The sequence below is a fragment of the Camelus dromedarius genome, chromosome 5 (genome assembly GCF_036321535.1).
Source record: "Camelus dromedarius isolate mCamDro1 chromosome 5, mCamDro1.pat, whole genome shotgun sequence".
Classification (NCBI taxonomy): Eukaryota; Metazoa; Chordata; class Mammalia; order Artiodactyla; family Camelidae; genus Camelus; species Camelus dromedarius.
Window position 1 is genome coordinate 14,990,701 of NC_087440.1, and position 25,096 is coordinate 15,015,796.

Sequence of the window (25,096 nt, forward strand, 5' to 3'; positions counted from 1 at the left end):
AAGTAGTGGTATTTCCGGGAAAAGTAGGGGACTTAAGCCTTTGGGGGAAGAACAGGTTTTAGCCTAACTTTTAAGTGTGCAAAAAAACCGCTCCATCTCTCATTGCCTACCATATTATTTAATGACTTAGTGTTATTGGGCTAATTTAATGGTGATGTAAATGGAAGGTGCAGGAGGTACAGAAGTGAACAGCTGTAATAAAAGATGGAGATAGAAAAAGTAAGGAAGCCAAGAGAAAGTGGAGCTGTCTGAATTTCCATCTGAATCTCTAATTTACTCCCAACACTCCTGCCAATTCTCCCATCCTGGTTATAGGGAACTTAATTGTATTAAATTCTTAAATACAAAGAATATGGTATTTGAAAAGAGTTTAGAAAGTAGGAATTTCTTCTGATCAGGGAATTGCTAATTAGAGAAAACAGCTTTGAAAAGCCTGAAGATATAAAAGATTAAAATAGAAGAAATCTTCACATTTGACATCTTTAATAGAGACTAATGAAAATTACATGGTAAATGCTGAACTTCTGTCACTCACTCCGTATATGAATACATTCAAGCAAGGAACCCTCATTTTAGCTATAAGGAAATAGAATATTCATGTATTTTAATTAATTAGGTTTAGATCATATATAAGGAAGGTTGTCAAATAAACTTTATATGAAAAGGTATGAAATCCAAAGATCTCTATGAATCGTTAGCCATAGACCTTGAATAATTTTAGGGTACTTTTGTTATGGGTTTGGATTTGAATTTTTGACTTGGGCTTTTTCTTTAATTACAAATAAATATTTGGATTTCAAATTATAGCAAATGGTATGAATAATGTTTTGATAATTATTTGCCTTTTAAAATCTTTTAATCCCCAAATTTTGTTTATTGAAGAACATGCATTCTCTTAGTAGTAATTCTCTTAAGTGGTCAAATAAGGCATTACTTGACTATTTTACAAAAAAAATGAATCTTGGCGGGAGGTATTAGGATTCTTTGATTGCAAGTCACAGGGACTCAACTCCTACTTAATTTAAAATGGAAACTTATTGGCAGATTTAACAATTTTAAAGATAAAGGATCAAGACTAAATGATTATATATAAATATGTATTTTATAATTTCTCCATCCAGTCTAGACTTACTGTTCTTACTTTTCACATTCCTACCTTCCATTTCTACTCTCACTGTATATTTGTTCAAAATGTATATGAAAATGTCATAGTAATTTCTTTTAGGGTGATTTATTATTGCAATTATTGTTGGTTCACTGTAGATTAAATGTAGTCTCTTGATCTGCATGGGATTTCCCCTAAAGATTATTATTTGTGGATGAATATTATTATATGTTACTAGAGTAAGACTGCATTTACTTTTTTAGATGAAAATGCTGAATACCTCTACACATAAATAAGTGGATAGAAATTAAAGTTTTATTATAGCATTTCACTTAATTCTCTGAATTCCTTTTTAGTGGTGTCAAAATTCACATCTGATTTAGCAATAAAAATTGGTTTTTTAACTGATTTATTAAGTGAGAGCTCAGGCTGTTTTTCAATTTTGTTGAAATTAAAGAATTGCAAACTACCTGACTTGAAAAAGTATTTGTTAACGAGATATGGGTATCACTTATTTTCTCAACGGCCATATTGAGAAATTCAGTTTGTTGTTTTATTTACATCCTGGGAGGTTTTCACAGCTCAGGAGACGAGGCACTGTGGTAGGGTTAAGGATGAGTGAGAAGAATGTCTTATGTGAGGTGGGCAAAGGACGATATCAAAGAGAGGTAGAAAAGATAGTCTGCACCTCCAGTATAAGAACAGAGAAGTTTTAGGAAAAAACACTGATGGAAATTGATTCCTTGAATTTCTCCATTATGTCTATACCTCTTTAAAATCTTCATGGATAGGCAGACTCTAGTTTGAACCTGTGATATGGTTAATTGTATAGAAGATGCCTATGACTTGCCTGATGGCACAGATCAGTTTTTACATAGCCTCCTTGATGTTAAGGTTTACATAGTGATGAGATTCCCTGAATGCTAATACTAGGAGTAAAAAGAAACTTAAAGATTTCAAATTATCTATTAGAACATTAGAAACTGTTTTTTAAGATGAAAACTTGTTTTTGTGTTTAAATTCCCATGTATTTTAACAGTGTTCATTTTTTAACAGGTGGCCAATATGTTCTACATTGTAGTGATTATGGCTCTTGTATTACTTAGTTTTGGTGTTCCCAGAAAGGCAATACTTTATCCTCACGAAGCCCCATCGTGGACTCTTGCTAAAGATATAGTTTTTCATCCATACTGGATGATTTTTGGTGAAGTTTACGCATATGAAATTGATGGTAAGGATTTAAGTGTACAGATTTATCTTTTAACTATTTTGTTTTAAAATCAGAATTACTTTATAGTAATATCACATATTTTCACAAGTCAAACTGTTACTGACCTAAGCCCTCCAGCAATGCTTTAGTTGATCCCAGAAGAAACATAAAAATTAATTGAAAAAAAAGTATTTTAGAATATTTTTAGCTCTAAATAATGGAATCTGGCTTAAACTGGCTTACACGGTAAGGGCATATATTAGCTCACATAACAGAAAGGACAGAGATAGAGTGGTCTTTAGGATTGGTTAGTTCATCGCTAAGGACACCTGTTTTTTTTAAACTGCTCTGTAATCACAGTGTCTGATTCATACATGCTTTCTGGTTTTCCCTTAACAGTTATCAGACTCTGCCACTAGCAACTGGAGGAAAGAGAACTGTTTTCCGTGGTTCTCTTCAGAGAGAAAAGCCCCCTTTCCAGACATGCTGTATTGACCTATTTTTTCATCTTGTTAGCTCACATTAGCTTGACCCTCCCCATTTCTGAAACAGGGCAAGGGTAATGGAATTACACTGATTAGTTTGGGCCAGTCACGTTGGATTGTATAAACTCTTGAATTGTAAAATTCAACTGTGAATACATTCTCTGCATGAAGTAATAAATGTTTCTCTATGGTTTTAAAGAGGCTAGATAACTTGACATAGGTGATGCTGCCAGCTTTCAGGGATGTTCTTCTGCTGACCTCCACATCTGAGTTACAGAATCTTTATTTTGTTAGTTCACTCATGTTCTCTCCTGCTTTTTCTCTCTCATCATTCTTTACCCCGTTCCTGTGTTACTCCTTACCCACCTGTTTATAGGTGATTAGGTCAGGGGATGGTTAAATAGTGGTTATCAGTTGTTATCAGATGTTGGTTAAAACAGTGAGGTTTTACCAGCCTGGTAAAATTTTGTGTTTAATAGCTTCCTGTTTGGTTATCATTTCCAAGTTTTTATTGTCTGCTCTTTTTCTGATGTGGCGCTAGTTATAAAGCATTGGATATAGTTTTGTAGTCTTCTGCAATCAGTTTCTCAGGTATTTGCTTCATCAGATTAATCTGAATAGAATGGAAATATTCATAAAAATTTTTAAGAGTGAAAGAACCTTATGTATCATTTTGCCCAGAAAACCACTTTTTTGAAAGGAATGATACAGCCATGATACTTTCAATGGTGTGTGTATATATACATATGTGTGTATATATGTATATATACTTACAAAACACCAGGTGCTAATAAGTGTATTATAAATATCTGTATAAAACCTATCACTAATTCATGATTATTTAATTCTAATCCTTGTCCTACTTGAATTGATTTTACTTTATTCCTAATAACTCTGTGGTAGGTATTAAAGCTCTTCCCTTTCTTGATTCAGCTATGTTCTGTCTTCGGCAACATTCCAGTTGAGGGTAATGAAAAGCAAGGAATTCATTTGAGAGGCATTTTAGCTATTCCTTCAACACTTTTGTGGCATAATCTCAACTCAGTAATCTTTATGTTTGTGAATTGACTATGAATTTACCATAGTCTCTTATGGTTCAGTTATTTTTCTTAACAACAATATGTGACTGAATCTGGGAATTTTATTCTCCTTAATGTTCTTCTGGCTAAACCCTACCTTGAAGGGTGGACATAATACAGAAGTATACTTTCTTATCTGGAATAGAATGGTAGAATAGTACCCACGGCCCTCACAAAATTCTTCTGGGTTGGAATACTTTTAAGTTGGTGTTTGTATGGCTGCGTGCCCAGAAACTTTTGCTAGTATCTGTGAAACAGATTTGTGCATAATCAGAACTTCATTATGTAAGCAAACTTACATAAATATTGACTAGAAGTAGTGACTGGTAAATGACTGTATTTTAATTTTTTTTTTTCTTCCTAAAGTTTGTGCAAATGATTCAGCTATTCATGGTATCTGTGGTCCTGGGACATGGTTGACGCCATTTCTTCAAGCAGTCTACCTCTTTGTACAGTATATCATTATGGTCAATCTTCTTATCGCATTTTTCAAGTAAGAATTTTATTCAGTTGCTTATTGTAATGAGATCATTTACTGTATGGTTCTCATTTTGAAGGAACTACACAAAGTTAAAAATATAAAGAATTTATTGAGGCTCAAACTACTAAAAATTTTTTTTGAAAATTACAAATAAGGCATGCTTTTTCAAAATCACATTAGTTCTCAATTTGAGGCTTTATCTTTCGACATGCAGTTCTTTTATAAATTTAATCTTTATTTGGGATTTCCTAATAGGTGGTCAGGGAATACATACTCAGTATACAAAACAGAAAGGCAAATAGAAAATTCTTCAATAATCCCATTCTTAATATTTTGGTGTACATCTTTTCTTTTTTATGAATATATATTAACTATTTTTTCTTTTAAAAATAATTTTTTATATTTTGTATACTGTTTTTAACTAAGCAAAACATGAATATTATCCCACATTAATAAATGTCCCTCTCTAGTTAATTTTTAATAGCTGCCTGATATTCCATGATACAGACCATAGTTTTTAAGCCAGTATTTTTTTAATTTATTTACTTACTTACTTATTTATTTATGTATTTACTATTATTGAGGTGTAGTTGATTTACAATGTTATTTTAGTTTCTGGTGTATAGCACAGTGATTCAGTTTTACATATATATTCTTTTTTATTATAGGTTATTACAAGTTATTGAATATAGTTCCCTGTGCTGTACAGTAGGATCTTGTTGTTTTATCTATTCTGTACATAGTAGTTGTATCTGCTCATCCCAAACTCCCAAATTATCCCTACCCCCCACCACCTCTCCCATTTGGTAACCGTAAGTTTGTTTTCTATGACTGTGAGTCTCTTTCTCTTTTGTAGATAAGTTCATGTGTATCTTTTTTTTAGATTCTATGTATAAATGATATTATTTATTTGTCTTTCTCTGTCTGACTTACTTCACTTAGTATAATAATCTCTAGGACCATCTATATTGCTGCAGATGACGTTATTTCATTCTTTTTTATGACTGAGTAGTATTCGTAAGTCAGTATTTCATATTGCTCAGTTAGATTGCTTATGATTTTTTGTTCCCAAAAACCACATTGTGGTTAAATTTTTTTAATCAATCCTTACACATTTCCTTAGTGTGTTTTCCTAAAAGTAGACCTATTCAATATATGTATTTTCAGGATTTTTTGCATTTAAGTCAAAATAAGCCCATGTCCCCAAATCTCTGCTAACAGTAGATATTATCTTTTAATGGTTGCTAATTTGATAGTATGTAAAAGGATCTTGTTTTTATTTGTACTTATTTTGTTACTTAGATTGAATATTTTCTTATGTTTTTGTCATTTATATATAATTTTAAAATCTTAAAATTTTCTGCTTATTTTTCTGGGAGTTTGTAATTAAGACCCTCAATAATGTCAAACTTTGCCTTACACTTGTTGCATGTTTTGTTTTGTTTTGTTTTTGTCTTGTTTATGGTGGGGTACTCCTTTGAATCCTTGTTCAGAACAGAATTACAGTAAAATCTTTAGTATTTAAAACTTTAAGATGTGATTAGCTAAGTTTGTTTTATTTTTATTGTTATTCAAGCAATGTGTATTTACAAGTGAAGGCAATTTCCAATATTGTATGGAAGTACCAACGTTATCATTTTATCATGGCTTATCATGAGAAACCAGTTCTGCCTCCACCACTTATCGTTTTCAGCCATATAGTTTCTCTGTTTTGCTGCATATGTAAAAGAAGAAAAAAAGATAAGACTTCAGATGGACCAAGTAAGTAAAACAGATGAAGGCCAGTGTTTTTATCACTTACTGGTATTATACTGAAGGCTAAGTATTAGCTTTATTCAGATTTGTTATTGTTTGTTAATTTGTTAATGTTATTGTGAAGTCTTTTGTTGAATTTGCTGAAACAGAAAAGAATTTTAAGTATAATATAGCATCTATAAAAGTGAATTTAGTATTAAACTGTTTGGGTATGGCATCTCAGTTTGTTTTTGTTGAAAATGCTAATGTAAATCATAACTCTTGCTAGTCTACAAACCATTTTGGCTGCTCTGTAAACAATAACACTTTTAGTACATTCTATGCACCACATGAGACTAATCAAACTGCTCTTAAAATTTTACAGTGGCTTACAGTGGCTTTCTGTTCTACCAAATCAGTTCTTAAATTCCTCTACCTGGGTATGTGAGGGAGAGGTATGAGGGATAGATGGGGGAGGTGTTTCATAGGAGACGGAAATTAGAAAAGGAAGAAGTACCTGAAACTATTCTGTGGCTATCACACTGTGAATGAAGAAAAAAGTGGAAATACTTGTCCAGGACTTCAGACGCACACCAATAAAAAGAGAAAAAAGTGCTGATGATGTACATAGTATCTTCATTGATTTTTTTTTTCTTTTTTCTCCTTAGAACTTTTTTTAACAGAAGAAGATCAAAAGAAACTTCATGATTTTGAAGAACAGTGTGTTGAGATGTATTTTAATGAAAAAGATGATAAATTCCATTCTGGGAGTGAGGAGAGAATTCGTGTCACTTTTGAAAGGTTTGGAAGCTGTTTAATTATAATTAATTTTATGTCCAAATGGGTTGTGTTAGTTATGGGCCTTATACATGGTCATTATTTCATTTATGTTTGTCAAGCAAGTCAGCTTAGTGATGGTTTTACGTTATGTATTGGGAGACAGTTTAGTTTACTTCAAGTATTTCATGTAAGTCAGTAAGCCAATCTCTTGTTATTTTTTACCCTTGCCACAGAGGGCAGAAAAGAGTTAATGTTCTTTACTAGTAGGTAGAGAAGATTAAACCTGTCTTCATTTTAAAACATTTGTTTCTTTCCATCGGCTCTGCTACATTTTAAAAGTGTATGGTGTTTGTGTAGTTATGGTAATGGTGATAGTAGATCCATGTTTATATAGCTGTATACACACACATTTTTTTGTATTAGTCTGATGTGGGAAAATTGGAATAAATAGCTTATGGCACAAAACTGTTTTGAAATCTTGAATTTTTGTTATAATAAAGTTAGCACTGGATCCTTCTTTAACATAAAGGTGTGCTTTGTATAAATGAATAATCATACCTTATTTTATATCTTACCTTTTTTAAAAGTGTGTGTCAAATTCTTTTTACCATTATCATTTATTGAGATTACAAAAATAATTTCTAAAACATTAATTAAAAAAACTTTTTTTTAATGGAGGTACTGGGAATTGAGCAGGACCTCATGCATGCTAAGCACACACTCTACCACTGAGCTATACCTCTCCCCACTAAAACATTAATTTTTAACATTTGTAAAAAGCCTGTTTTTCTCTTACAGAGTGGAGCAGATGTGCATTCAGATTAAAGAAGTTGGAGATCGTGTCAACTATATCAAAAGATCATTACAGTCATTAGATTCTCAGATTGGCCATTTGCAAGATCTTTCAGCACTGACTGTAGATACATTGAAAACGCTCACTGCCCAGAAAGCTTCAGAAGCTAGCAAAGTTCACAATGAAATCACACGAGAATTGAGCATTTCCAAACATTTGGCTCAAAACCTTATTGATGATGGTCCTGTAAGACCTTCTGTATGGAAAAAGCACAGTGTTGTAAATACACTTAGCTCCTCTCTTCCTCAAGGTGGTCTTGAAAGTAATAATCCTTTTCTTTGCAATATTTTTATGAAAGATGAAAAAGATTCCCAGTGTAACATATTTGGTCAGGATTTACCTGTAATACCCCAGAGAAAAGAATTCAGTTATCCAGAGGCTGGTTCCTCTTGTGGTGCCTTATTCCCAAGTGCTGTCTCTCCTCCAGAACTGCGACAGAGACTCCATGGGATCGAAACTTTAAAAATGTTTAGTAAAAATCAAAAGTCAGGCAACTCATCTAATAGCATACCACATCTATCAACTCCACCAACAAAACTTTTTGTTAGTACACCATCCCAGCCAAGTTGCAAAAGCCACTTAGAAACTGTAACCAAAGATCAAGAAACTGTTTGTTCTAAAGCTGCAGAAGGAGATAATATAGAATTTGGAGCATTTGTAGGTAAGTTTGGCAAACTGATATTTGTGTATCAACATTATTTACTTTTTAATGATAATTATCACCTTAGAAATAAAAATAAATGGCTGATTAATAAATCATGTACTTGTGTGACAAGTGGACTACTTTTTCATGGAATATAGTTCTAAAATTTTTTTAAAGGAATCAGAAGTGGGGGGGAAAGGTTGGATTGAGCTGTAATAATTAAGTTGGCACATACATACCTCTGCTGCAGTTGACTGTAGTAACATCTATGGAAAACTTAACTTGGATTTTGTCTTTTGTGTTTGTAGATAGTCTCTTTAATTTGATCAACTTTTGTTGAAAGAACTTGAGTGATTCATAAATGTTACATTTATAAAGGTACAAGGGAGGCTAGAAGTTACTGGGAAAAAGCATTGTCTTATAAGTAGGGTGCCCATATAGTTTTTCATCTAAACCAGTACACTTTTGAGAATGATAGGGTGTACTACTAATATTTATATTAGAATAGCAGGAAAAGCCAAGGCTGTACTTAGAAAATGAGTATTTATGGTCGACTCATTTAGATACCCAGTGAGGAGAGCATTTTGGAAGGGAATGATTCATTCTTTCACCTCAGCTCAAGTAATATAAGGACTGAAATATATTTATTTTGGCAATGATAACATATTAATGACCTTGGTGAAAACTGGAAGTGGTAGAGGGGAAAGCCAGATTATAGTGAAATAAAGTACAGATGGAAGGAGGGAATGTAAAGAGGGTGACTGAGGAGCGACTCTTAAAAGCTTGGCAATGAAGGCAAAAAGAAAGAAATAACTATGACTGAGGGAGTGACTCTTAAAAGCTTGGCAATGAAGGCAAAAAGAAAGAAAAAACTATGATTGTGATTCTTATGTTTAAGGTTTTTGAATTTGTTTTGTTTTTAATGACGACAGAGACTTAAGCATATTTAAATGCTGACAGTATGCCACATGGAAGGAAAAGGTGAAGAGGGAATGCTTCATAGAGCTAGCTAAATCCCAAGTATTTGGGCAACTATAGTGTCCTAACAGTCTTCCTGTCAGATTATTTAAGTATTTAATAAAGAATTCTTAGAAAACAATTTTGTTTGTTTGTGGGCATAACCAGAATATTCCAAGGTATGAAGAAGGTCCTCTGTCTCTTCAAGTTTGAATTTTTCCATGGCTTTCTAACCTTGTCCTTAACACTTTTTTGAGTCTTCCCAGCCTAGAAATTTACCTAATTATGGAACACGTATAGAGATCATTCAGAGAATATGTTAAGTCCATGTAAAATCTCCACATTAGGGCCAACGCTGTAAGTTATCTGGGTACTGAGCATGCTCATCTTTACTGCTAGGCAATGAGAGTTCACTGTGGATTTACAGAGATAACTTTCCCTACATAAAATCTATCCCAATTTATTTTTAAAAAACGCATTTTAGCTTGTTGGTTAGTATATTGCCACTGAGATAGAGGTGTATATATGATATACCTATATTTATATGTAATATGCATATGCTATATGTATAATAAGTATATATAGTGCTTTTATAATTTTACTGATAATAAAAATGAATGCTCCTCCTTTTTTATTTTAAATGTCAAGCAATCCACTTTATTATCACATGTTGGATTATTTTAGGATCCTGTTACTGTAAACTGAACTACTCATCTCCAGCTTTTTGACAGGTATTTTCAGTATTTATCAAAAGAGCTACAGGAAACTTCAGAACGATCAAAACTACTTACAAAACAACATAAATCACTTGTTTGAATAGAATAGACAATGAGTTATTTTGATTTAAAAAATTTTTTGTTGTATTTTTTTTTTTCCTTTTCAAGGACACAGAGATAGCATGGATTTACAGAGGTTTAAAGAAACATCAAACAAGATGAAAGAAATGTTATCTGTAAGTAAATCCTTACCACAGCACAATTCAATTTTATTTTGCTGTTTGGGGGTTTAGTACAAAATAGAATTAAACACTTCTTTTTTTTTTTAGTAAAATCACAGTTTTAACATGATGATCCCAAATATTTGAAGCTATATGCAATTTGAAAAAAAAGAAATAATTGAGGAATATGAAAAAATGTACAAATAGTTTGTATTTTTTTAACTAAAATAAAAAGATCACCTATTTAACATTTCTCTTTTTAAAAGTGCTTTTCCTTGTATGCTTTTCACTGACTAAATACTTCTTGAGTTCAACTCTTTCACAGGCCCAAAAGTTCACTAGGACATAACCCTGGTCCTCAAGGAACCTGTGGTCTAGCAGTAAAAACCTGAATATGCCAGTAACTACAATATAATATACAAAGTGTAAAAGAAGTTCAATAAATGTTGATTAAATGAGTTTTAAGTCTGTAGAACATCTAGCAGAAAGGTGTGTTTCCTGGCTGAAAATTAGTTTTTATTTCTTAACTGTTGCTTTCATAAGTTTCCCATAATTATGTAGAGCCTGAGGGGAACATCGTAGTTACACCAACATAATTAAGAGGGCCTGGGAAAGTGCTAAGTTTCTCGATCCCCTAAGAACTCAAGTTGTGGAAATGATCAAGTGATAAATACAATGGAAATAAAGCTTTCCTAAAATGAAAGCCAAAGAAGTGATAATGACATAAAATGTAGTTAATTACATAATATCTATGAATGATTATTTATCATATATGATCCATAGTTAATTGTGTAATTGCTGTCAGGACATATTGCTTATTGTCCTACATTGAAACAGTAGACTCTAGTGCATTTTGGTGCTATAAATACTAACATTGTATTGTATATTCTGATTAAAGTATTTTACTTAAATAAATAAATAAATAAATAAATAAATAAATAAATAAATAAATAAATAAACCTAATCTCCCCTCCCCATGCCCCAGTCTTGGGTTCAGTCCCCAGTACCTCCATTAAAAATAAAAAATAAAAGAATGAAGTATTTTACCAAAGAGAATAATTTAATGTCTATTAACTAGATTTTGTTAACTTGGGATTTAATTAGTGATTATATGGAAAATGAGATTTAATGATTATATGAGGATCTCTTTCTTTTCATATTTGCCTTTAAATTTGTATTTCTTGCCTCAAATAGGGCCAGGAGAATGATGTAAGAAATACGATTGTGGAGTATTCGGAGATGCCTACTTATCAGGTAAAGTCTCTTTAGTACATGTGGGAGTCAGAAAGTCAACTTAAAATATGCATATTCCTTTAGATGTAGGAAGTAGATGTTCAGTGAACTTATAAGAGTATAATTTGCGTGATATTTTCTAACCATTTTTAAAAGTTGTGGAAGGATAAGTAGCAATTTTAACAGACAAAAGTGTATTTCAGGTAGGAGCAACATGAACAGTAGTGAAGCAAAGCCAGAGGATATATAGAATATGGTAAAGCAAATGTTACTTTGACCAGTGAACAGGTTCATCACCTGAGGAAGTTGTAGGAAATATGGCTGTAAAATAATCCAGGATTGGGGTAATTTAGAAGTATATTTATTTGTCACATGATCACACCTAATTGTAAAGGAGGCGTGGAAATGTAATTTAGCTGTTTGAAAAAAGTAGGGGAGATTGGATTTTGCTAGACCATTTGTATTCTGTGCCACAGGACTAGATGGATAGATGCTTAAATAACAAGTGAAATATTTTTGAAAAATTCCTTTGATCAGAGAAAGAAGCCATTGGAGATTTTTCATTATCCTTGTCAAACCACTAATCCAGCAAAACATACAGCATGAATTGGACTAACCATTGACACGGAAGGTTTTTTAGAAAGTTTTGATCATAATTCAGGAGAGAGGTGACATGATCTTGACAAAGACACATGGAAATGGAAAGAAAGAAGCTTCTAGACACTGATAATAGTGACTTCTGTAGCACCATGTATAGTAATAGTTAAATTGGAAAAAATGTGATTCAGTGTGGGAGGGATTAGATTCTGTTTAAAATAATTAAATGTGATTCGAGATTTGCAGATACTAACTACTATGTATAAAATAAATAGCCAGTTTATACTGTATAGCACAAGGAACTGTATTCAATGTCTTATAACTTACTGTTAAGAAGAATATGAAAATGAATGTATGTATGTTGCTACATGACTGAAGTATTGTGCTGTACATCAGAAATTGACACATTGTAAACTGACTATTTCAATAACAATATATTTTAAAAATAGTAATAATTAAATGTGAGAGAACAGTAAGCCAATAAGGTAGAAATATCAAAATGGTAGTTGAAAAAGCAAGACTACAGCTTGAGAGAAAATTCAAGATCAATGATACATATTGGCATATCTTCAAAAGAGAGAAAGTCAAGTTGAGAAGTAAACCTGAGCTTCAGATGCTTCCCATATCTTAGAAATTAAGAGGAGAAAAAAGGTACAGTAAAGTAGTACTCATAGAGGTAGCAGTTAACATGATGTAGAAACAGTCATCAGAGAATCAGTGCAGGAGAATTTCAAAAAGAGAGAATGTATAGTAGTTGCTGATGCTTCAGAAAAGTCTAGGAGAATAAGACCTTAGACCCCTGAATTAGGTTGCCTGCATGAATGCAATTTCAATATACTGGAGGATGCAAAATAAAAATTGTGGCAATTATAAGGGAATAGAGGAGTCGACCTCACTATAGATTAAACAGTAACAAGATGGTTCAAGAACTTGAATGAGTAGCAGAATTGTTAAAGGCTTTGTTGTTTTCTTAATTGGCTTAGTAAATAAGAAAGATTTATGAATGTTTTAAAATGAGGGAGAGGAACCAGTAGGGAAACCAAGGGTTTTTTAAAAAAGTTGTATTGTTACATCTTTGAGTTTCTTGAAGGGAGGGAGAGCTGACTGGAATTATAATTGAAAAGGCATGAAGACACGGATGGAGTGAAATCAGACACTCAAAGGTGATGATCTTAGGAAGAAAATACAACTTCTTTTGAGGCAGAAGGACTGAAAGAGAGGATTGTCATACAGATATTTAGAGCTTGAAAGAAATAGTGCTAAAACTCTAAGCTATCATTTTATCACTTAAGATCTGTGTGACTTATTGTATATAAATTATACAAATTAAAAAAAATTAGAGAGTTCACTGATACTTTCTTTTAAAGTATAGTTAATTTATGTTTCAGGTGTACAGCAAAGTGGTTTAGATAGATAGACAGATAGATAGATAGATTGATTCTTTTTCAGAATATTTTCCATTATGGGTTATTACAAGATACTGAATATAGTTCCCTGTGTTGTACAGTAGGTCCTTGCACTGATATTTTTAAGGCACTTTTCCAGCAAGACTGATGGGAACTGGGATAGAGAACATGAGATAGATAAGGCCTAATTAAAGTAATCATTGTGTGAAGTTGTTAAGGAGTCAGGAGGAAACAAAGAGTATGATTTCTCAGCTACAGAGTGAAAATAGCATACATTTTTACAAGCTGTATAAATACCTGGATTTTAGCCAGGAAAAATACCTTGAAACCCATCTATCAGTTCCATATTAGAATTTGTCAGAGATGGTTCTATGAAATTGTTGTGTCATTGCATCAAAGGGTATATATAAAGGAAGATACTTTAAATAGAATACTTAAATAAAGCAAACAAGAAATAACTAGAACTGGTTCCAAAAGAAAACCTCTAAGATCTGAAAGGAGTTACTTTGTGACTACAGAAGAAAGGTTATTAGCATTTTCTGTTGTCCAAATAATCACCTGTAATGTGCAAAGTGTGAAGCATCAGAGGTAGAAAAGCTTAAGTTTCTTTAGATATTAGTTATATTTATTTAATGAAAGTAGTAGCTTATTGTGGTAGTAACATTTAAAAAAATTTTTTTAAACATTTTTTTTATTGAGTTATAGTCATTTTACAATGTTGTGTCAAATTCCAGTGTAGAGCACAGTTTTTCAGTTATACATGAACATACATATATTCACTGTCACTTTTTTTTTTTCACTGTAAGCTACCACAAGATCTTGTATTTCCCTGTGCTGTATGGTATAATCTTGTTTATCTATTCTACATATGCCTGTCAGTAGTAACATTTCTGACAGTGGGTAGAAGTTTGGAAATATTTTAGAGTTACATAATAGCATGACCTGTTTATAGCTAAAAAAAAGAAAGATGAAGGTACTGGTTCTTCTCTATTAGTTTCATGAAATTAGTTCATCTGGAAAAATGAATAAGTAAAAGGAAGAAAATGAAGGATAATTAGCTATTAGAGACTAAAATATCTATGTAGGTAATACAGTTGAAACATAAATATTCAGTGAAACATTTTGGTGACTCTGAAATTGCCCTTCTACAAATAAGAATTTAGTAAGGATTGGATTAGAAATTGATCAGAAAGGGAATGCTTTGTCTGTAAATACAAATTGGACAACTGGGCAGAAATTTGGAAACATCTTTTTATGTTCTCATATCACTTCGTAAGCTCAGATGAATTCCAGATTTAAAAATAAAAATTCAAATCATCACTCAAGAAAATAGAAATATTAAGTCAATAAAGCCAGGAGGGTTTTTTAAACAAATATCAAGAGAAGGTTGTAAAGAGACGAGTAACTAAAAATACGAAACATAGACAAATCAAAACAAATCTGAAAAGAAATTGAAATTTGACAAATAATGATCAGATAGATCTTTGTTACACAGATAGCTTATACAGGTCAACAAGGAAGCTATCAAGACCCTCCCCAAAAGAAATTGCCCCTCCACTCCTTTACCCTCCAAATTGTTCTTACCTCTGTGTCACTGTTAGTGTAGAGGAGTAGTTTTTTCTTTTTTTTTAAAGTAATACATGTTCGTAGTTTTATTTTTCATTTTTTAATACATTTTTCCCCATTCCATTGTATGTATGTCCTATGATTTAATTCTCCATCCCTTTACTGATAGGTCTTTGAGGGTTTTTGTTTTTGTTTTTGTTTCTAATGGAAGTACTAGGGATTGAACCCAGAACCTCATGCATGCTAGGCCTGTACTCTACCACTGAGCTACATTCACCCTCCAGTTTTTTCTTTTTTAGATGAATTGGTAAATTTTTTTTATTTTCCCCACAGTTTACTATTTTTCCACCAAATTTCTTATGAACTTGTATTACTATGAAAAAGGATTCATTCAGATGGATTTATGAACAATGAGCAAGTAGGGTATTTAGATACTGTTTTTGAAATTGATGATGAAGGAAATAACTATAATTTGTAATATACCCTTTGACGTCTAGATAGAAAAAAAAGCATATTGAGCTATCTACTGTTTTACTACTTAGAACAGTGATTTGAAATTTAGTTCAATTATTTTAAAATTGTGTATGTGTACAATTTGCAGAATGATATTCCGTCTGAAAACACTTTGAAACACATGAGTTCTCATGCTGGATTTTCTGAGTGTCACAAAACCTCTATTCCTCTCCATTCAGAACAAGGTGAGTGTTTTGACTACATGAATTATGTTAGCAAACATACTAATTTAAGCTTTAAATCTATTTTATGTATGTCACACGCCTGAGCAGTGGATGCTTCGGGAGACAGAAAATAAAGATTCCAGTCCATCGTTGTTGCAATTAACCTTGAATAAAACATAATCCTAACATTTTTTTTCTTTTCTAAATTGTTTAGTCCTGAAAGATGAAATCCAAAGACTTGGTTTTTACAGATCTGCTGATTTTAACTTTTACAAATGAATCTTTTGTGTTTTAATCTGTATAGTCATTTACTCAACTTATTTTTCTAACTTAACTTTCAAAAATAGCTAATACATTTATTTGGTTCAGAATTAAAATACACACACACACGTATACACAAGCATTTTGAAAATCAGTCTTAGTCTCACTCTCACTCCAATCCCATGTGTAGCCACTGTTAATTTTGTTTTTCCTCTAGAGGTTCCATGCTTACACAGCCATACATGACAATACAGTCTTTTCTACCTCTCATCTTTTACACAAAAGGTAGCATACCTACATGTTGCCCTGCACTTTTAATTTTTCATTTAAAAATTAAATGGCCTGGAGATGTTTCCATATGTTGCTTTTTTTGAGTCATAGTTATTATATGCACATACACTGACTATTTAGCTTTTCAGTCATGTACATACAATCTTTATGAAGTTCCTTAAGAAAAGCCTCACCATCATTTCCCCTTTTCTTTCCCAAGTTGGATTTGTTCGAGGAGTACAAGTTGGTTTAACATTCAGAAATACGATTAAGGCATAATAGCAACAGATTAAAGGGGAAAAAAATCATATGATCATCTTAATAGCTGCTGAAAAGGCATTTGATGAAATTCAGCATCATTCATGATTAAACTTATAGCAAAATAAGAAAAGAATGGAGTTTCCTTAAACTGAATAAAGGACATAAATAAAAACTTATCACATATACCATACTGCACAGTGAAATATTGAAAGCTCTAGGTGGAGGACAGGACAAGTATTCTGGCTGTTATCATTTCTATGTAACATTCTAGCCAGAGGAAAAAAGGAAGAAAAATAAATGGTAGAAGGATTAGGAGGAAAGAAATAAAACTCATCATTTTCAGATAACATGGATATTATTTCTAAAGTTAGCATGCCTACAATTTTGCATCCTCTTATTTCCGTTTTAGGCAATAGCTATTGACTTCCCATTAAAGAAGGCAAGAATTGAACTACCCCCCTCCTTTCCAAACACATATCCACACATAAATGTCTGTACCCTTTCCCACCAGTGTAGTTATATCATAATTTTGGTTAAATCAACACTAGATTCTTTCAGTCTGTTCTTTTTGCCCCTTACTCTTGGGATACAACTTTCGTTCTAAGATTTCACTTTACAATTCATTATAAAGTTTTTCCCTTATTTTTTCATTAAGTTAATTTTAAGTTAATGAAAAATTTAACATCCTCACTTTTTTTTGGAAATAAGCTTGATTCTGAAGTTTGTTTAGCATAAACAAACAAAATATGGCAAATGTGGCATCTTAAATTGGGGGAAAAGATGAACTATTCTGTTTTTCTATTACTATAAAATGATTTATGTGTAAGATTATTTATTGCAACATTGTTATAGCAAGAGATTGAAATCAGACCAAATGTTTATCAGTAGGAGTTTGGTTAAATAAATTATTGTATATCCATTGTATGAAGTTTAATATAACTGACAACAAAATAGAATAGAGAAGTACTCTGTGCATTGATATGGAAAGATTTCTAAGCTTAAAGTTAAAAAACTACCAACAAAACCCCCTAAGATATATAATATAAATCATACTAGCACTTATGTTAAAAAAAAAAAAAAGCAGGGGTATGTATACAAACACAAAATATCTTTGGAAGGATATGTAAGAAATTGGAGGAAATATATTGCCTTTTCACAGAAATAAATTGAAAAATTTTGGTATCTTGTCAGGAGACCCATGACCTCATGTAACTCTTAATGTTCAGCAGTGTTAGGGAGAGGATAAATTATCTTAGGAAAGTTATATTAAGCCTGGAAACACTTTGTGTTTGGTTAGTTGGTCATAAAATTTTTCAGTTGTTTAACGTTTTTATTTCTTTAAATTTTCTTTTAGTGAAAAGTAGCAGTAGAAGGCCATCTACAGAAGACACTCATGAAGTAGATTCCAAAGCAGCTTTACTACCGGTTTGTACATTTCAATTAAACAAAGGCATATTTTAAAATACATATTTACTAGAGAATAGCTAAAGATGGTGATATTTTATTTGAGATTATATCTAACTTTCAAAAAAAATTTTGCCTTAGAAAACTGACCTCAGTGCATGGTAGCAGTTACAGAAAATAGTTTCTTCCGGTAGTGATTAGTGAGAAATTTTTAAAGAAAAAATGTATGCAAAAGAAAGAAAGGCAGGAATCTCTGAATTGAAACTAATTATATGAAGTCATTCCCAGCCAGTTGAGATAATACTTGATTTTACAAATAGTCTTTAAAAGCTGGCTCTGGCAACCAAGACACATAGCTTGGAGAAAGCAAATAAATTCCTCCCTTATAGTGGAGTATAGAAATCAGTGCTCATAATTATGATCCTAGATCATCAAGAACTTATTAACTTGGCCCTGTCCCACTGGACTGAATGTCACACACATACTTACACCTTCTCCCTCACTCATACATACCCTGCCAAGCAATGTGACCATGAGGCCCTAGAGGTTCTGTAGAAGACAACAAGTTCATTTATCCAGTTTTCTTTAGCCCCAGGTGGGACAAGCAGAGGTAGTGGAGAAGATCCCAGGAAGCTGCTGGGACAGGTGGGGGAGGAATCCCAGGTTTTGCATGGAACTGGGCACTGTAAGTTCAGTGTGTGAATGGGATTTGGATTCATCTCCATGATAAACAGAGAGAGAAGCCCCTTGGATATTTTAGTCTATATGTTCGTACACCAGTGTTTTATCTCACCCTGTTAAAGCCTTTGATCTGCTGCTGCTATTGCTTGGCATTTTGCCACCATCTTATGCAGGAAGGAAACGAGGATCTTCTAAGTTGATCAGATGCCCATTCTTATTAAAACATTTTTGAAGCTTGAAAAAAAAATACTATGCTATAAGGAGATAGATTGTATTATTAAAAAGATTATTTAAATAGGGAAAAGGGATTAGTGAATACAGTTTCATGGTAACAATTCTTCCTTTCTGGAAGGACGCATCCTGAACCTAAACTGCACAATTTTTCCGCAAATAAAGTTCCATTGAAGATGACCTCACATTGCCAAATTACAAAACTCGTGGGAGCCATCTTATACAAACAGTACTAGATATCTAATAACTCAAAATAATAGAATTATTGGCTGCAGAGATTATAAAATAAGTATGATGAAAGCCATAAGAGAAAGTATTAACATATTTTTTTAAAAAATAAGAAGTACTACTCAGAAATGCTGGAAAATTTGAAAAACAATTAGAAATAAAAAAAAAAAACCTCAATGTGGATTAAAATAGACAGATTAGGCACAGAGAGCTTTACTGAATTGGACCAGAATGTAACATAAAATTATAATTACATGGAAAATGTGTTAAGCATAAAAAGATATGGAAAATACCTCTAAATTGGCCTTGAGAAGAATAGACAGAGTTTGAAGAGATTATAAATGACTTAGAATTTTCCAAATGGATGAAATATATGAAAATTCAAATTTGGGATACATAAGTCCCAAGCTGGGGAGGTAAAAGTAAATTCACTTCTAGAAATATAATTATAAAACTGCAGAATAAAGACCACCGTACACACATAAAAAAGCTTCAGTGAAATATGCCTGTTATTAGTGATTTCTTTGTTCACTGTTTGCATGATTTTGATTTTTCTCTTTATACTTTGATGTGTTTTTCTTTTGGCAACTGGCATAATATTTTTTAGAGTCATAGAAAGAAATGTGTATTTTAAGAAAACAAAATTGTCAACAGAAACAAAGAACTAGCTAGACTATGTTTATGTTGTAGAAAATAACACCCATGAATTCTTTATTCTACCATATGGGATGGCCTCATAGTAGCTTTTATATCCATTTTTTAATTTTATTAGTTCAGTGGTATGAAACAAATCATATTAACTTTTCAGCCCTTCATTCTTAAAACATGCTATAGGATACAAAACAGATAAAGTTATGCTTCATCTACAGACTTTTTCCATTAATTTTTGTTTGTGTTTGTTTCTGACTAAAGGATTGGTTACAAGATAGACCAGCAAACAGAGAAATGTAAGTAAGCCCTTTCTTATCATTAAGTCTGAAAACTATCATAGTTACTGAGTGTTTTCTTTTTTCTGCTCTTAGCATCATCTCTTTAACACTTTAAATGTTGATGATTATTTATTTGGCATCTCCTGTCTTTAAATAGAAAACATTGAGGAATCATTTATTTTGAGTTAATGTATACATTTAAATTTATGGTTTTACATAGTTATACTATAATTATAGTCAGACTATAGTTATAACTCTACTAAAATTTTCCTCGTAATGATACAATTATGATTTTATTATTCAGTTGTTTCCAACTTGCTTTTGAATAAACTTGTTCAAAGACCTGGTTTGACACTTCAATTTCTCTGCCCATTGTTCTCATCAGCAGGTCTCACATCTCCTTTTGGAATGCACTTTAATAATTACAACAGTAATGCACAGTGTACTTTAGAAAGCCTGCATACAGGGAAATCCACTAGAAAGCTGATGTTGTAATCCAGAAAGTGGAAACAAAAAGGCAGTCTGACAAGTTGTCATCCCCAGAAAGTGAACATTTTCAGTGTAGGTTAAACATAAAGTAGAACCAAAGATAATCTCTGTTTTTCCAGCCTTGAAATTAGTATTTTAGGATTCCAAAGGAAATTTTAAAAAATCTTGTTTTGACACCCACTTGATACTGGAAGCATGGCAGGGTTACTCTCTGACATGGACTACTTGAGAAGTGAAGCCAATTTGAGGGAAAATACTATATATTACACAGTGTTTTCCCTAGTTCCTTCTCTGTATCAGAATATATGTGAATATATAGAGAAGAAAAACCAGCTGCTACATGCAGTTGTTCAAATTTGGGGGGTATCCTGCCCTGAATGGCACTTGGAAGACCTGTTTATAATCAGACCTTTACAAAGAATAATGTCTTGTATAACCAGAACTGTAGGATATAAATACAGAATAGGTACTTGAAGCTGATGTTAATCCAGCTAACTAGAGAACATTGACTTATAAGATGCTGACCCACAGAAGTACCCAGAAAGATGGAGTTGGCCAGTACTCTGTGTGCTAAGAAAAAAGGGGTTTAGCAGCAGCAGAAAAGGGGACGAGGCTAGGGTCAAAATACTTTCTATGAGAAAATGTTTACATCATTAAGATGAAAACCAATAGGAAACATCAGGATCAGAGAGAATGTCAGAAAGAGATTATCAAGGTCTTCTACTCCAGAGCTTCTTTCTGGATCTAGTCCTTTTAGTCCTGAGCAAGGCCACGTAACTGTATAATGGGAGAGCTAAGCCTCTAATCCATTTTTCTTGATTCCCATTCCGTTCTCCTTCCACTACACCTGTTTGTCTAACTTGCACTGGAATCTGTGGAATTAATAGAACTGCCACTTGCTACCAATATACGTTGTAATAAATAAATACACTCAACATTGGAAAATATTTTTTTGAACATTAGCATTTAAGTTTTGCAAAATTATGTCTGTTTGCTGTTCTCCCAGTTCTTTGCATCAGTTCTATTCAAGTACTTTTAAAATCTGCAGTGTCATTTCAAGGCATTGTTATAGTACTGGAATGAATCTCCACAAATAGAGGAATCATGGAATATTTTACTCTGTTAGTACTGAACCTTCAGTTTGGCACCAAACTACTAATAATATTTATGTAGGCATAAATTGGAGGTACAAGTTGTTGATAAAGTATATGCATATGGATATAGATATGTCCGTGTATGGATTTGGCATTGGCTTAAGGGAAGTAGCAAATATTCAAACAAAAGTGAATTGCAGTCTCAGAATGCCTTTAATAATGTTATATTTAATAATTATAATAACTTCATAAAATAAAAAATTTTGTGGTAGCCAAAACTAAAATTGTAACATAATTTTTGGTGTTTCTTTAGGCCATCTGAAGAAGGAACATTAAATGGTGAGTCCACAGGGTAGATTTAATGTGAAAGAGTGAGGATTGTATATGATCTATTTTAGCCAATACCACATTGTCCTAGGTAAGAAATTTTAGACTTCGTATTTGAAAAAGCCATGGTAGTAGAACGTTCTTCTCCCGGCTCGTTTCTCTTCATTGTAGGTGTTTCACAAATACAAAACCTCACCATGTGAGTGATGATCTTTTTATAGTCTCCCCACTCCCCTTCATCCTTGCTACCTCAGTCTCCTTCACTTACATTCCGTTTTAGTGGATGGTACTCTTTCAGTCAGCTATGTGAAAACTGAGGGAGGTATTCTTGACCCCTTGACCTCACACTCATAAAGTCCTGTTCTGTTTACCTCTTAAACAGCTCTAGAATCCACCCTCCACTCTACGTTTCACTGCTGCTTTCAGTTCAGACCTTCATCATTTTTAAAACCTTTTATTGATGCATATAATACGCATACAGAAAAGTACAGCTGATCCTCCACTTCAGGGAACTCTGACTAAATGAGCATTCCCATGTAATCAGGACCCAGATCACAAAACATGTATTGCCAGTTTCTTAGCTCCTGTGTGCTCTTCTTCTTATAACCTCTGCCCCTTAAATGATACAGTAGTTTTGCCTGTGTATGTGTATGTGTCTCTAGCTAGCTAGCTATGTTTATTTGTTTTATTTATATATGTAGAATATATAAGTGGAATCATACAGTATGTACTCTTCTTGTGTCGGCTTCTTTCTCCCAACATATGTTTATGAGTGTCACAAATACTGCTGTGGGTAGTGATGGTTTGTACATTCTCACTACTACACAGTATTTTCTTATATGGCTATACTGAATTTATCCATTCTACTATTTGATGGGTATTTCTGTAGCTTCCAGTGTATGGCTATTATGAATAGTGCTGCTCTGAGCATTCTTGTTCATGTTGTTTGGTAAACATATGCTATTATTTCCTGTTGAGTATATACCTAGGAGTGGAATTGCTGGTGGCAGGGTATGGTATGCATATGTTCACATTTAGTAGTTACTACCAAGTGGTTTTACAAAGTGGTTGTGCTAGTTTGGGCTCCCTTCCAGTCTATTTTTCTTTTCTACCACCAAAATGATTCTTTTAGAAGATCTGATCTTGTCATTCCTCTGCTTTACATTTTTGCACTGTCGTTGGATGAAATCCAGTGTCCTTTATTAACATGACATATTTCTTAACAATTAACAAATGCCCTACGTCTGCAGCTTTACCTCCTACTGGTATGCCTATAACTTTTGCTCATTAATTTGCAATCTTAGTTGCGTATCCAAATACTCGTAGAGCATCACTTGTATGATGACACATACCTACAGAATTAGAATATTTTGGTATGAGAAATAGGTAGGTATATGTTGAAAAAGTCCCACAGATGATTCTGATAAATAAACAGATAGGTATATAAAATTAGTATTGAAAACCACTCTTCTATTCATATCAAACAGCTTGCAATTTCTTAAGTGTAGCATGCAATTTAATAGTTCCTCTCCTTTGCAAATGTTGCCCTGACCACACCATTACCTTCCAAAGTACTCTTTTGTCCCTTCTCTTCCTCTGAGACAGCCATCAACCTTTCTCAGTATGTGTGTGTGTTGGGTGACGGGGACATTCATGTACTTTTACCCTTTTGCAGTTACCCATAATGGAATAGGGTAATAAGCACATGATGGACATAATTCATTACTTGTGTTTTCTGTTTTTGTGAAGAGAGCTTACATGAAGGAAATTTAGGATGATTATATGAGAATGCCTGAGCAAAAATTTATGCTGCATTAGTACTTCTTAAAAGGGTGTCATTTGTTTATTTGCTGTTTCAGGTCTTGCTTCTCCATTTAAGCCAGTTATGGATACAAATTACTATTACTCAGGTTAGTAATATTAAAAACAAAATTTAGTAATATTTTGAGCTTTTCGGGATTTCATTATTTCTCTTTTATTTCTATGCAGCTGTGGAAAGAAATAACTTGATGAGATTATCCCAGAGCATTCCATTTACACCTGTGCCTCCAAGAGGTAAGTCCAAAAAGTAAAGAAATGAAAGAGAAAATAAACCCTTAGTTAATACGAAGTTTTTAACTGTAATACAGAACATAGGTGGTGAAAAAAAGAAGGATCGCATTAAGAAGTGTTAATTTCATGTGAATTTTAATTAGCCTGATTACTGCAGAAGTGAGGTATGTTTAATAGAAGAAAGAAGTGTCAGCAGTATTGGTTTTTCTATTTCTGACATATCCAGAGGCAGTGGTATATTCTCATTCAGAAAGGTTTTTGATCCATTATTTAGTAATTACAATTAGATAAATTGACATCACAGGGTTTGTGGAGCAGATCTAATCTCCTGTCTAAAAGTTTAACTTAGTAACGTTTAGAAGTCCAGTTGCTTTCTAAAAGTTTTTCTTGAAAAGTTCATGATTGCAAAAATGCTTATCATTACCCAATACGTGTGAATTTAGAGATATTATTAGATTCTTGGTTTCTGAGTATTTCTTGCCCTTGAACTTCTTTTATAAAACTACATCTTAATCTCATCTTCTATTCCTTGCTTAATCTTAACCGAAGATACCTGCCAATTTCTGTCTTGTCATTTTTAGAGTCTTAATTTGGCCTTAACGTGTGTCCATTCATGTTACAGGTGAGCCTGTCACAGTGTATCGCTTGGAAGAGAGTTCTCCCAACATACTGAATAACAGCATGTCTTCTTGGTCACAGCTAGGTCTCTGTGCCAAAATAGAGTTTTTAAGTAAAGAGGAGATGGGAGGAGGTTTACGAAGAGCTGTCAAAGTACAGTGTACTTGGTCAGAACATGATATCCTCAAATCAGGACATCTTTATATTATCAAATCTTTTCTTCCTGAGGTGATTAACACTTGGTCAAGTATTTATAAAGAAGATACAGTTCTGCATCTCTGTCTCAGAGTAAGTGCTAGTGAACGCACACAGTGAAGCATTATTTGAGCTTCATGTTTTTATTTCTAAAGTATGATTAAGTCTTAATTTCAGTGTTGAACAAGCATTTGTCTGTTCTGTAGGAAATTCAACAACAGAGAGCAGCACAAAAGCTCACATTTGCCTTCAACCAAATGAAACCGAAATCCATACCATATTCTCCAAGGTAAATCTTTTAACATTTCTGGGA

General features: G+C 32.8%; 1 protein-coding gene across 1 annotated transcript in view; it reads left to right on the forward strand.

The window, feature by feature from the left end:
- Positions 1–25,096, forward strand: part of TRPM7 (transient receptor potential cation channel subfamily M member 7) — a 52,359-nt gene that overhangs the window by 15,109 nt on the left and 12,154 nt on the right. Inside the window, exons 10-24 of the mRNA XM_031453070.2 lie at positions 2,162–2,336; positions 4,246–4,372; positions 5,937–6,121; positions 6,763–6,895; positions 7,673–8,388; positions 10,212–10,279; positions 11,459–11,518; positions 15,668–15,764; positions 17,890–17,960; positions 19,992–20,026; positions 21,905–21,930; positions 23,778–23,828; positions 23,908–23,973; positions 24,593–24,876; positions 24,990–25,072. Coding sequence (XP_031308930.2) covers positions 2,162–2,336; positions 4,246–4,372; positions 5,937–6,121; positions 6,763–6,895; positions 7,673–8,388; positions 10,212–10,279; positions 11,459–11,518; positions 15,668–15,764; positions 17,890–17,960; positions 19,992–20,026; positions 21,905–21,930; positions 23,778–23,828; positions 23,908–23,973; positions 24,593–24,876; positions 24,990–25,072 — 2,177 coding nt within the window. The remainder of the gene's footprint in view (positions 1–2,161; positions 2,337–4,245; positions 4,373–5,936; positions 6,122–6,762; positions 6,896–7,672; positions 8,389–10,211; positions 10,280–11,458; positions 11,519–15,667; positions 15,765–17,889; positions 17,961–19,991; positions 20,027–21,904; positions 21,931–23,777; positions 23,829–23,907; positions 23,974–24,592; positions 24,877–24,989; positions 25,073–25,096) is intronic.